Raw genomic sequence first — 12,659 nt, 5'->3', positions numbered from 1 at the left:
AGGGAACAGTAAGAGCACAAAGGAGTTGGTAATTTATTGAGAACTGAGTGCAGGCTATCCTAGAGGAGACTAAAATATCTGTCATCTGTCTGGTCAGAGAGTGAGAATTCCATAACAGTTCATACACATATCATAAGGTAACAACCATCAAGAATAAGAAAGACTTGTTAAACTAGAAGAGGATATTGGTTCAAGAAGAAATGGGTATGTTTTCTATGAATAAATATAATGGGAAATTGAAGATCTTGGACTATTAGAGAGGAAAAGTTCCAGTACTTGTTGTTTTATAGGTGTGAGACTGAAAACAGTAACAAGGGGTAGGTAGACCAAGTTGTGTTAAGGTAGAGCTGTCCCGTTTATAAAACAGACTCTGTGACAGCAGGGTCTGACTTTGTTGATTTAGATGGTTCCCAGGGAAAAATGCAAGGCATTTAGATTAGTAAGTAAGGTGCTATTAAACTGATGCCTCCAGAACCAAATAAACTGCGAAAACCTTCTGAGGGTAGTCCGAGTCTGTTGTGAGTTATATGCAGGTTTTGAGAATTTTGCATTCTCTGCTGCCATGTGTTCATTGCTCTTGCATCCATCTATGCAGATGTCCTAGATGAAGTCTCAAAAAGACACTGCTTTGGGAGCAATGAGCTGGTGGTTCTTGAGGGGAGCAAACATTCTTTTGGGAAAAACAATTGAGCACATTATCTTTAAAAGTAAAAATAGCAAAACTTCCTTTGTTTTGTCCTCCTTCAGCAGTAGAACTATGCTGCAGCCCCAGCCTTCATCCCACAGCTCGGAAAAAAATCCCACATGCAGCATAAACCAGCTTTTCCTTGCACTGACCCCAAGTGACTCCCTCATTGCAGGATATCAACAAAACAGAATGCCAGCAGCAGCTGCTGTTTCTCAAAACGCTGTCAAGCTGTTGGCTAAAGCGCACTTTTTTGTCTATTAAAAGAAAATAAACTGAAATTTAAGAGGCATATAGCCAAGTAGGAGGAAGATGCAAATAGCAACTCAGTAATTGCAGTTGTAATTATTTTTTTGAAAGTTTGTTTCTGAAATATCCAGGTGGAAAATGCACTTTATTGCTAGCATGGCCAGTCAGCCTCTAATCTTCAAATTTTAAAGTTAGTTCCAAATAGCTTGTAGACTTCCAGCCACAAGGCTGAATTAATGTGTGTTTGCAAGGTCACAAATTGAAGAATGAGGCTCATTTTATTTAAATGAATTTTAAAATTGACTGTGTGTTGCTTATAATGAAGGAATGGTGTTAGCATTTTCCTCACAGGGCAACCTTTGTTGTCGATATTTTGGAACAATGTTAGTGCTTTTGTTACCAGAGCACCTCCCTGTCTTACCAACATGACTTGTAGTTGAAGACAGCCCGAAGACCTTTTCTAGACCAGTCAGCAAAAATATTTCCAGAAACAGCATATATGATTTGAACATTTTAAGTTTGCACACTTTTTTTCTCTTCTCTTCTCTTCTCTTCTCTTCTCTTCTCTTCTCTTCTCTTCTCTTCTCTTCTCTTCTCTTCTCTTCTCTTCTCTTCTCTTCTCTTCTCTTCTCTTCTCTTCTCTTCTCTTCTCTTCTCTTCTCTTCTCTTCTCTTCTCTTCTCTTCTCTTCTCTTCTCTTCTCTTCTCTTCTCTTCTCTTCTCTTCTCTTCTCTTCTCTTCTCTTCTCTTCTCCTCTCCTCTCCTCTCCTCTCCTCTCCTCTCCTCTCCTCTCCTCTCCTCTCTTCTCCTCTCCTCTCCTCTCCTCTCCTCTCCTCTCCTCTCCTCTCCTCTCCTCTCCTCTCCTCTCCTCTCCTCTCCTCTCCTCTCCTCTCCTCTCCTCTCCTCTCCTCTCCTCTCCTCTCCTCTCCTCTCCTCTCCTCTCCTCTCCTCTCCTCTCCTCTCCTCTCCTCTCCTCTCCTCTCCTCTCCTCTCCTCTCCTCGCAAGTGAATTGGAACATGCCATTTAAGTAATTATCAGGATATTTTCAGGATAGTCGATGAGAAATCTGATTTATAATGCTTGGATTTACCTAGTGAATAAATAAAAGATGTACTGTATGGTTTGATTCTCATGGAAGGTTGTACTATGAAAGCCTTAGAATGAATGAGAATAAAACAAGCAGGTATTATAAATATATACAGAGCAGAGAATTTCAAAGGAATATGCTTGCAGAAAATAGAAAAATTTTCAAGTTTCAAACAGAAAGAGAAGCATGAATAGTTTTTAACCATTTTTCACCCCAGATTTTCATGTTATAGACTAGTGCAAGTAAAAAACCTATGGTTCAGTTCAATGGATATTTCATGTACATGTAATAGTTTATGAATGAGACGCTAATGTCTGTTTATTTGGGAATCAGGTATCTTTTAGAGCTTCAGTACATCATCATTTACCACAACGTTAATTATTGGAGAATGACAGACAGAAATGCCTTATTTTCCTGATGGTTTTGGTTGTTACCATTTATTTATGTTATGGCATTTACAAGTCCATAGTCTGTTTCAGCATGTAGCTGTAATAAGCTAAAACTAAAAACCAGACATTTCCCTGTGGACTTCACAGAGTAAGAAAAATATAGATTAAAGATGAAAGGACAGAAGGGAAAGAATATTCATCAGCTTCATGGGTATATTTTGTACTTCTTAGCAGCTGCCTCATTGGTGGCATAATTTATTCCAATGGCACATTTATGGTGTCACCATTCTAAATCTTTCATTTGAATATGTACAATTAATTTTGCAAGAATGATCTGTTATTCATGATGCAAATGTACTGTATGACAACTGCTTAACTCAGTGATGGATGAACTGTCTCATATTTTCTGTGGCATGTCATGGGGTAGGTGTGTGCAACTGCAGCAGAGAAGCTCAGAGAGTACACCGAGTTTGCACCCTGACATACCCCAAGGGCATTTGTCTGCCCAAACCCTCAGTAGAAGTCTATGAAACAGTGTCACCACACTTGAGAGGTGTCTGCTGTGACCTCAGTGGAATGATCTAGTGTCTCGTGTTGTTGAAATTAATTGCGGGTACTGTAGGAATGTTATGAGAAACAGCTGCAGCCCACACTTGGCCTTTGCTTTGTTAATGGTGATAAATAGATTCCTTAAAGAAATACTACAGTGTAAAAAGCAGTAACACTCAGGATGTGTGTATAACTATGTGGAGAGCCATGCAGAGCAGCAGATGAGCAAACTGGTCTTTCACCTTTGAAATATGCTTTACGTTCAAATAGTAATTTAGGCTAGAAATGAAAATCTATATAAACTCATGCTAGCCCCCTCATTATTCCTGGTATTTTAGATATGCACATACATATATAAAAATTAGAATCAGTCCTTCTGGTTTGCTTCTTGCATAGTACTCTTGAAAACTGAAAACCCCGCAACCACTAAACTATTCAAAGGCAAATGGAAAGTGCTGTTAGAGAAAAGTTGGCAAATGTTAGTAATTGTAAGGAGCTGAAAATAAGACTTCTATGAGACCTTTCTAAGACTAGAAATGGTTGAGAATTAAGAGGGAAGCTGTCATTATAAATAGAATAAGCACTTAATGCCATCTCTCTCCATGTTATGTGTCATCTCTGCATAACTCTATTTCACTTAATGCAGAATCTCTTTCACATGGGTTCATGAGGACTACCCTACCTTGACACGTGTTATTCTTCCTAACTTACCTTCTTTAAGGATAAGTTGTCTTAGGACTTAAAATTAAAGTCATATATAACTCATACAACACCATTGACCGTTTAGAGAAATGTGATGCTAGAAATTCAACTTTGAAATTGACAGTGTGATCCAAGTGTCAGAATACATCCATTTTTTGGTCCTTGTTTGAATTTTTCCTTCAGATCTTTTGCTTCTGCATCTGTTAGTGTGTTTTATGACAGACAAAAGATCATTGTTTCTCCACTCTTTTCTGACACCTGTTTTAGCATCTCTGAAATGAAAAGTTCAAGGAGAACCAGATCTTTCTTCTTGAAGGAGTAAAATTTTTTTTATAGAATTGCATGTTTCAAACCTATAGTTGGCGTGAAACAACATAATCCTTCAGTTGCTTAATTCTTACTTATTTTATTTTAGGGTACACCTGGAATGAAGGGAGAAAAAGGTGACAGAGTAAGTCTGTTTAAAATCAGTTTTTATAATTATTTTTAAGTTAAACACTGTGTCTTTAAAAGTACCAACACTTGCTAATAAAACACTTGTTTTGCATTTGATTATTTAGGGTGATATTGCTTCTCAAAACATGATGCGAGCAGTTGCAAGACAAGTTTGTGAACAACTGATAAATGGTAAACAGTGTTGCTTGCTTTATTTCCCATACTAATTTACTACTTTGTTAAAAAGAGACAACAATGGTTGAAATTTGAAGTGACAGACACTGGCCACAGAGCATGGTGAGAGCTTAACCAATCTGATAGCTATCCAATGCAAATGATTTGGTGGAAAAAATGTAGCAGCAAGTTTTTGCCAGATCCAGAGGCTAGATAATCACAGAATAACAGAATAAACTGAGTTGGAACTAATCTGTGACCTTTGGAAATACATATTCAAGTCTAACATTCTAGTGATGTTCCCTTTGTCATTTTGGTCCAAAATGACTTCATCTTTGCAATAAAATCAGTATATATTTTCTCATTAAACATGTCTTATCTTCAAGAGAAGGGAATCGGTGAGAAAAAGGATGCTCACCGCAGATACCTTGCCAGCGGGGAAAGACAGATGAGTGATGGGTAAATACTGTGCACAGAATCAGCGGTGCTACGCAAGTAAAAACAGTATTTATTTGGAGATGGACTTTGAATTGAATTTCAGTCCTCTACTGCCACATAGTGCAGCTCTGCAGCCCATGAAGTTGTTCTCTATAGAGGCTTTCTCTCTGACCCTGTAGCAGTGCTTATGCTATCAGTAGACCTGCCAAGAAAGACAGAGGCAAATTTGTTTAATATTATATCTATTATAAGGGTAAGTGCTGACTGAGGAAAACAGATATACCTGTTGTATCATTAAGAGTGCTTGTGCACAGGGAGGAGGACAGTATGTCCCTTAAAATGTCTGTGACGGTTGCTTATGAAAACATGTCTATTAGTTAGTCATCACAGAAGAAGGAAAGTTACATTCGTGAACACATTAGGCTTACAAATAAGGATATCATACCCAAGATATTTTAATATCTCTTTGAGCATCGCCACCTTATTTTTTTCATGTTCAGCTGATCTCTTCAGTGTTATGCTAGGATTATACACATTATACTAATGAGGTGTGTCTCTCCATTCCTTCCTGCATAGTTTCAAAATGGTGTTTCTTTTGTTCACACATCTTTTTTTTTGGAAATGAAATTTTCCCATATGCAGAAGGTATATAGGTACAAGCCTGTGCATCCTACAGGCTTAAGAAAATGACTTCATTGACTGTGCTGCTAGCTCCACACATGAATAATTTATATTGCCTGTGGTAGCTGCAGAGCTCTGAAAGTATGTAGAAATGTGATACTACAGTTTTAGAAGTGGATCAAGTCCTTTCTGTTCTTCAGAGTAAAAGCAACCTCTAAATAGAACTCTGAGAATAAGAGTATTGCAAAAAAAAAAGCCTCTTTTTTGATTTTAATAGTTCGATGATAAATTTTTTAAATGTCATTGGCTTCTAGAATCTCCCTTATCTTTCCTCCCTGACTTCCTCCCTCCTTCATTTATGTTCAGCCTTCTTATCAGATGTTCATCTTAAGTCTTTCTAATTCATCTGTACTAATTTATTGAATGGGAACAAGAATAGGATTTAATTAAGAGAGATAATATTTTATTCCTTCCCACTCTGATAAAAGATTTGCACTCATTTCACATTTTTATTTTCTTTTGAAGGTCAAATGAGCCGGTTCAATCAAATGCTGAATCAAATCCCGAATGATTATTATTCAAACCGTAACCAGCCAGGTCCACCAGGTCCACCTGGCCCCCCAGGAGCTGCTGGGACAAGAGGAGAGCCTGGACCTGGAGGAAGACCAGGATTCCCAGGACCTCCTGGGGTCCAAGGACCACCTGGTGAAAGAGGTGAATAAATTCCAAGGCAGCTGTACTGTGGACATAGTGCAGGGGCTTCCAGAGGAGCAGTCTGCTCCCTTTACCATGTCAGACTAGGAAGCCCTGCTAGGCCATTGGGATTGCCTGAGGGACACTGGTGATCTGAAAGACAAGGTTAACTAGATCAGTGCTTTCCTTTCTCTCTCTTGCTCAGGTTTCATGAAATACAAATTGGTGTAACATTTTGGCTGCTGTCTGAGGCTTCCACATAATATCCCAGGAAAATATTCTCAGAATTCTTCTGGCACCAAACAGCTGCATCTTGAAAGGCTGTTTGGAGTAACACAACTCTTTGCAAAATAGAACACTGATTAAGAGAGAAAATGAGTCATTAGCACATATAAAATGTAGGAGTTTAAAGAATTAGATCAACATCCTTAGCTCTTTACAATATTCTGAGGGAGGGAAGCAACTGAACTGAATATGACCATATGGGTAAACCTACTTTTTGGCTATCTTGGATCACTGCAATCACATGGGATGTCTGTAGTGTCCTATGTTGTGTCCTTTGCTTATTTGAACTACTCTACTATAGCATAGGCTCAGTGCTGTGGTTTTTTGCTTATATTTTATATACTCGTTAAAAAAGGCTAGGAATAAATCAAGGAATTCAGGAGAATTTCCTAAACTTTTTTCATTATAACTGTTCCTAAGAAAGTGTAACACCTCCTTTATGGCAGAAGTATTAAAGATTGAAATATCGTCTCATTTTTAGTTTAAAATAATAGGGTTCTGTGGTGTTCTCAGTATCTCAAAACTTTTCTATGTTTGAGAAAATTTATTCATATTGTAACCTCTGCATCCTATTTTATTTTTAGGTTACTATATTTATATCCAAATTATTTTCCCAAATTCACATTTGAGCATCTGTAGAACATAAATTTTTAACCACTCTTGTTGCATTAAATAATGGGAAGTAAGTATTAATGTTAGTGAGAGAGTGTGAAGAAATATTTGTTGGTGTGGTTTCCTTTCTTTGATTGCCGTTGCCTTTTTATTATTCTGTAGGAATCCCTGGAGAGAAAGGTGAAAGAGGGAGTGGATCCCAAGGACCACGAGGTTTGCCAGGACCACCTGGTAAATATTTTTGGTTTAATCAGATTACAGAAAAGTAGGAGAAAAGCAAACATTTCTTCATAGAGAACGAGGCTAGATATGGTGAATGAGCACCCTTTACTCTGTCCACTTCATGTTTTTGGCATGTATTAGCATTTACTCTAATAAATTTGTAGGAAACCCCAATAAAAATAGCAATTTAGAAAGACTTTTGGATGTGGCTAATAGGTATGTATCTTTTAATTTAGTCATCTGGCATGCTTGTTAATGTGAAAATGTGTTTCATGAAAATACATTGTCCAAATATTTGACAGATATTTTTCATAAGTCTTATCAGATGATTCTTTTGTAGTACCTTGTTTTGGTTTTTTTTTTACTTGCTGGACTACAAAATACTCCCACATGCAGAGTTACCAGATGATAGAGACAGATGATTTGACTATTAGTTTTGGGTTTTGTATCATGAAATTCTCTTTATGCCTTGGCATAAATCGGCTGCATCACTTGTTTCTGCTTGTAGTTTACTAGGCTAAAATGGTTTTTCATTACAGAACCATAATATGCTTGCAGCAAATTGTAGCCTCAGTTACTTGAAGCTGTACTTTTCTGCTAACCATAATAAGACTGGTTCCAAAACAAACATTACCTCATCTATCCTGGGGCTACTGGGCAGTATAATGGATGTACTCCTATATTTTAATTGAAATCCAGTGTGCTTGTCTAATCTAGTAGTTTCCCTTGAGATCATCATGTCTTACACAAACGGGAAATTAACCAGAGAATTCATTGATGTTTCTTTACTTGGCTCAAACCTTACTAAATTAGTTTCTAAGAATAAATACTTAAATAAGCCACACACAGAGAAGCAACTCATGATGAGTCACATTTCTAGATTTCTTTTGTTTTTCTTTCTGTTGACCCCCATACAGCAACAAAGTGCGAGTGCTTTCTCACCAAAGACAGCCTAGGCCGTGTAGTCTAGACAGAAGTATAGTTAGCTGTTTTATCAAGATGGCTCTTAAAGAAAACAACCTCCCAACCTCTCAATTCTAAAATTAGGTCCACAAGGAGAATCTAGAACTGGTCCACCAGGCTCCACAGGATCACGAGGACCACCAGGGCCACCAGGCCGTCCTGGAAATGCGGGTATTCGGGGTCCCCCAGGGCCACCAGGATATTGTGATTCATCCCAGTGTGCTAGCATCCCTTACAATGGCCAAGGATTCCCAGGTAGGTTAGGAACAACTTAACCTTAATCTTGTCTTAAATAGCCGTCACAGATGTGGCTGTTCATATTGAGCTGCTTTACATGAGACAGTCCTGCTAATCTGAACTTACTGAGTCGGGAGGAGATGGTTGCCATGAGCAGGCTTGCCTCATTGTGATGTGCAGTTATATGAGCAGCCATTAAGACTTTGGTATAGGATTACTTGATGTTATGCATGGTTTATTTTAAATAGGAAGTAGTGACTAAATATTGTAGTCTTGTTTTTGTTTTTTTTTTTTTAATGTAGATGGTTACTAGCTGGTAATGTTGCTCATAGGATTTAAGTGACCAATTTCTTCTCTTCTTTTTTCCCCCTCTATCACCACCCCTTCCAATCGTCTTCAGAACAAGGTTGAATTCTCCATGTTTCTCTTGAAAAATTAAAGGAATGCTGTGGTTGGCAGTTTCCATGTGTCTCTTTTAGAGCCATGTCAGAATTATTTATACAAAATTGATTCCTGAAATAAAAATTTTCCACAAAGGAAATCTATTTAATGATAACAGTGCAGACAACTAAAAAGCACCACTGTCCTACAATATCTACCAAGTTAAACACCATGGAGTCTGATTAGCCCTGAGTCGTTTAAGCCTTCCGCTTTGTGATGTAGCTCAAAACAGTAGGCTGCTTCTGCAACCAAAACAGGAAGGGTCATAGTGACCACCAATTTTTGACTGGAAAGATTCTAATATATTTTAACATGGGGATCCTGCAGGACCACAGTATTGTTAACAAATTAATATGTATGCCTTGCCAGATCTCAAAATCAGTGTATGTGATACTACTATTGGATATGGTTTGCTGTTAGTGTAATTGTGCATGTATCCATGAAAACAAAAAGAAAAGAATATATATATATATATGTACACACTTGCAGACTCAGTGATACTGGTTAAAGAGCCAGGTGGTTGTGCAGATCTCACAAAAATTTATTATTTAAATGAAAAATAAAGAAAATTGTACCTGTGATTCAGCAGTGTTTTTTCTAGTAAGCAGCTATGTATACATATATAAATATATGCCTAAGACTTAACTGTTATGTATTTAGTTGGATGAAAGTATGTTTTTGCACATCAGATGGACTTTTTAAAAGACTAACATCATCTTTGACCTGTTTCAGGTTTCGGCTAACACATTTTCTAAGTCGCCAGTGCTGCTTACAGTTTGAATACATGAAAATCCTGTTTCTGAGATGTTTGCGCACGTGCTTATTAGAAAATGAGTCCGTATGGATATTTCACCACGGATATGGTTCTTGAACCATGCTGACCTCATAGAACGGGGAGATACTTTTACTAACACAACTCGTGAATGAGATAAAGGACAGTGATATCAATTCATTAAGCCTATTGCATTTCAATAATAAAATAGACAGTCTTTCTTTTTTAAAAAATACCTAGACCACCAAAAACCTCAGTGGTGAAGGAGGCTTGTAAAACTACTAACCAGCAAAGGTAATGCCATTAGAAGAGAGAAAGATTTAACATGGAAAATGAGAAATAACTTATGTAAATAGTAAACTAATTGTGGCTTGTAAATGATTTGTATGGGACTGTATCCACTAAAATCTGTTAACAACTCTACGTGATACTTTTGCATAAAAGCCTGCTGCTGCTTGCTATATGCCAGAATAACATCTTTGACAACTTATGAAACCTACCTGTCTGTTGCTTGTTACCAACATGTCTGAATTGGGGCATATACCTTTTTTTTATGTGTAATCTTGTTGGACCTGTAACTGCAGTTATAAATACCAAAGTTTTATAATTATTTTTCTTCTGTTTTGCTGTAGTTTTTGGTGTTCCTGAAGCACCAGCTGTAACTCGGTTTGTTACGAGGAACAGCACGAGAAAGTGACATGTACTGTATATTGCCGCTGGTGATAGTTATGTCTACACTTACTTTCCCATTCTCAGAGAAAATTAGTATATACCAAACCCATCTCTTCATTTTACCTGCTCCATGTCTTCTATTAATTATGCAGTTTAAAATAAAGCCCAATGCTTAGATTTACTGAAGTAGCTGTAAAATAGTAATTTTATTTGATTTGCTTTGGTTTTGTTTGGGTTTTTTTAAATAGTTTTACCATGATTTGTCCCTTGCCTAATTTATGACTCTTTCTGCACTGTTTTGTGTATTATAAATACAAAGCCTTTCAAGATGAATTTTAAACCTTTTATTATTTTACTGCCAAAAAAGCATTCGTGAGCAAAACTGAGAAACACCCCCAGTGAACTAATTATTTATATATTTATTATATGAAAATAAGGTTGAACTAACATTATGTAGACAGACTAACTTTCATTGCATATGTGGATTCAAAGACATGAGATAACTATTATGTTCAATCGGACAACTATTTTCAACCAGAACCATACGTGCCTGAAAGTGGACCCTATCAGCCTGAAGGTGAACCCTTTATAGTACCTATGGAGTCAGAAAGGAGAGAGGACGAGTATGAGGACTATGGAGTTGAAATGCATTCACCAGAATACCCTGAGCACATGCGCTGGAAAAGATCACTGTCAAGAAGTGCAAAAACAAAACCGTAAAAGATCTGTATCTTGGTTTGGTTTGTTTTGGTTGGTGGTTTTTTTGTTTTTTGCTGTGCTTGCATTTGCAGATACACACAGGGAGAGTGCAATATTGCCTTTTGCAATATGGCTTTCTGGTCCTTTCATATCAGACGCACCCCTGTTTTGTATCCTGCTTATGTGGGGATAGCAATGTGTGTATCCAAACACTTCATGTTGCTCTGGAGATGCTTGTAAAATACTGTTGCTTATAGTGGTTGCATACAGATTAAGGTGTGCATTCAGTTATCCCAGTGCTGCCTTTTCATTTAAATAATGTAAAAACAAATACATTAAAAAAAACCAGAAAACAAAACAAAACAAAACAAAAATAACCACAGAGCTGTTGCAAATTTTCTAAGGACTTTCTGCTTTAGCTCTACATTTTTCTTCTTTTTCAAATGCATGTTTTCAGTTCAGTCAGATCACAGGTCTGCAATATCTAGTTAAAAAGAAACAAAAATTTCCCTCTCCTTCCAGTATCACTGTAATTTTCTTCTAAGTTACAATCTGCAGAGCATATACTGCTCTTATACATCTCCTCCAAACACCACAAACATTAAGTAGCTGAAATCATTGTATCAACTGGATACAGTTTAATAATGCCTGAAATCTCCTTGTTTGTAGACACAGTTACATTTATGCCAAATTGCAGTCAATCCTGCAGAGATGGAATTGCATGTTTATGTTGTATATTTAGTATGGATTTTTTTTTCAGAATACAATGTTTCTTAGTTACCGAAAGCAGTTGGAAATTGTTTGCAAGACTATGGATATAGAATTGCTGCTTTTATATTTTAACTGCAAATTGTGAATTTCACTGCCTTATATTATTTATTTCTGAAATGAAAGAGGCATTTTTCAATAAAACTACTGAAAATTTGTGTGTCTATTCATTTTTTGAAAGGCATTGTGGGACTAATATATTTGTATTGTATTAGTGTTATTTAGTCAATCATCTGAAAATGCCAGGTATCAAAAATTAATTAGAACGGGAATAGTCTAATAGGTATTTGGGCTGTGGTGGCTAGAGGTGGGTGGATGAAAGCAGGAGATGCCTCCTCTGTCTGAGGTATGAATAACTTTTAAGAAATTCAGTCTGCAAGGCATTTGGTAAAGAAAATGAGATCAACTGTGAGGATTAATTGCTGTCTTTTGGGAGATTTCTGGTGGATGGCTGCTGCAGGTGAAGAGAGACTTTCCACCTGAGGAACTACTTGCACTGCAGAGAGTGCCTAAAGCTACATAACCTCTAATTCCTGGTGTGCTGTGAGCATTGTGGCAGCGCTGACATTAGCAAATAGCTTGCCTGAGGAAGTGGGGGTGTGGTGTTTGCTGAGTTCCATCCTTCTGGGACTATTTGTGAGCTGGCTCCTCCCTGCTTAGGAGGTATCTGTGTTCACACAAGCTCTGATCACACTGATGGCTGAGATGGAGCTTTACCTGCAGAGGGTGATAAGAGTGACTGGGGAAAGAACAAGAGTGGGCCAGAAGAGTTACTTGCTAATTGAGGAGGAGAGAGTGGACTGGTGGTGGTCCTTCTTATCCACGGTCTCTTAATTGTCTACCTTTTAAGTAGAAATGGCTTTTGCCATAGGACCTGGAGCAAAGCCTTTTGACATAACTGGGAAATCTGGAGCTCTGTTTCTTAAGATCATGCAAGACATCTGTCACAGAAGTGAAGCTAGATGT

At 37.5% G+C, this 12,659-nt stretch overlaps 1 protein-coding gene across 5 annotated transcripts in view; it reads left to right on the top strand.

Annotated features, from left to right (window-relative positions):
- COL12A1 (collagen type XII alpha 1 chain) overlaps nucleotides 1–11,851 on the top strand; it is a 101,612-nt gene extending 89,761 nt beyond the window's left edge. For 3 of the 5 annotated variants that reach the window (XM_032104836.1, XM_032104833.1, XM_032104832.1), the window contains 6 exons: nucleotides 4,077–4,112; nucleotides 4,222–4,288; nucleotides 5,855–6,043; nucleotides 7,082–7,150; nucleotides 8,189–8,359; nucleotides 10,765–11,851. In XM_032104836.1, the coding sequence (XP_031960727.1) occupies nucleotides 4,077–4,112; nucleotides 4,222–4,288; nucleotides 5,855–6,043; nucleotides 7,082–7,150; nucleotides 8,189–8,359; nucleotides 10,765–10,946 (714 nt within the window). In that variant the 3' untranslated portion in view covers nucleotides 10,947–11,851. Of the gene's footprint in view, nucleotides 1–4,076; nucleotides 4,113–4,221; nucleotides 4,289–5,854; nucleotides 6,044–7,081; nucleotides 7,151–8,188; nucleotides 8,360–8,741; nucleotides 8,748–9,514 lie in introns of all 5 variants that reach the window. The other 2 variants (XM_032104834.1, XM_032104835.1) reach the window with 2 other exon arrangements.
- Nucleotides 11,852–12,659: the final 808 nt, after the last annotated feature.

Source organism: Corvus moneduloides, chromosome 3 (assembly GCF_009650955.1).
Source record: "Corvus moneduloides isolate bCorMon1 chromosome 3, bCorMon1.pri, whole genome shotgun sequence".
Taxonomy (NCBI): domain Eukaryota; kingdom Metazoa; phylum Chordata; class Aves; order Passeriformes; family Corvidae; genus Corvus; species Corvus moneduloides.
The sequence above is the reverse complement of the archived record's forward strand: the minus strand, read 5'-3'. Positions and strand labels throughout refer to the sequence as shown.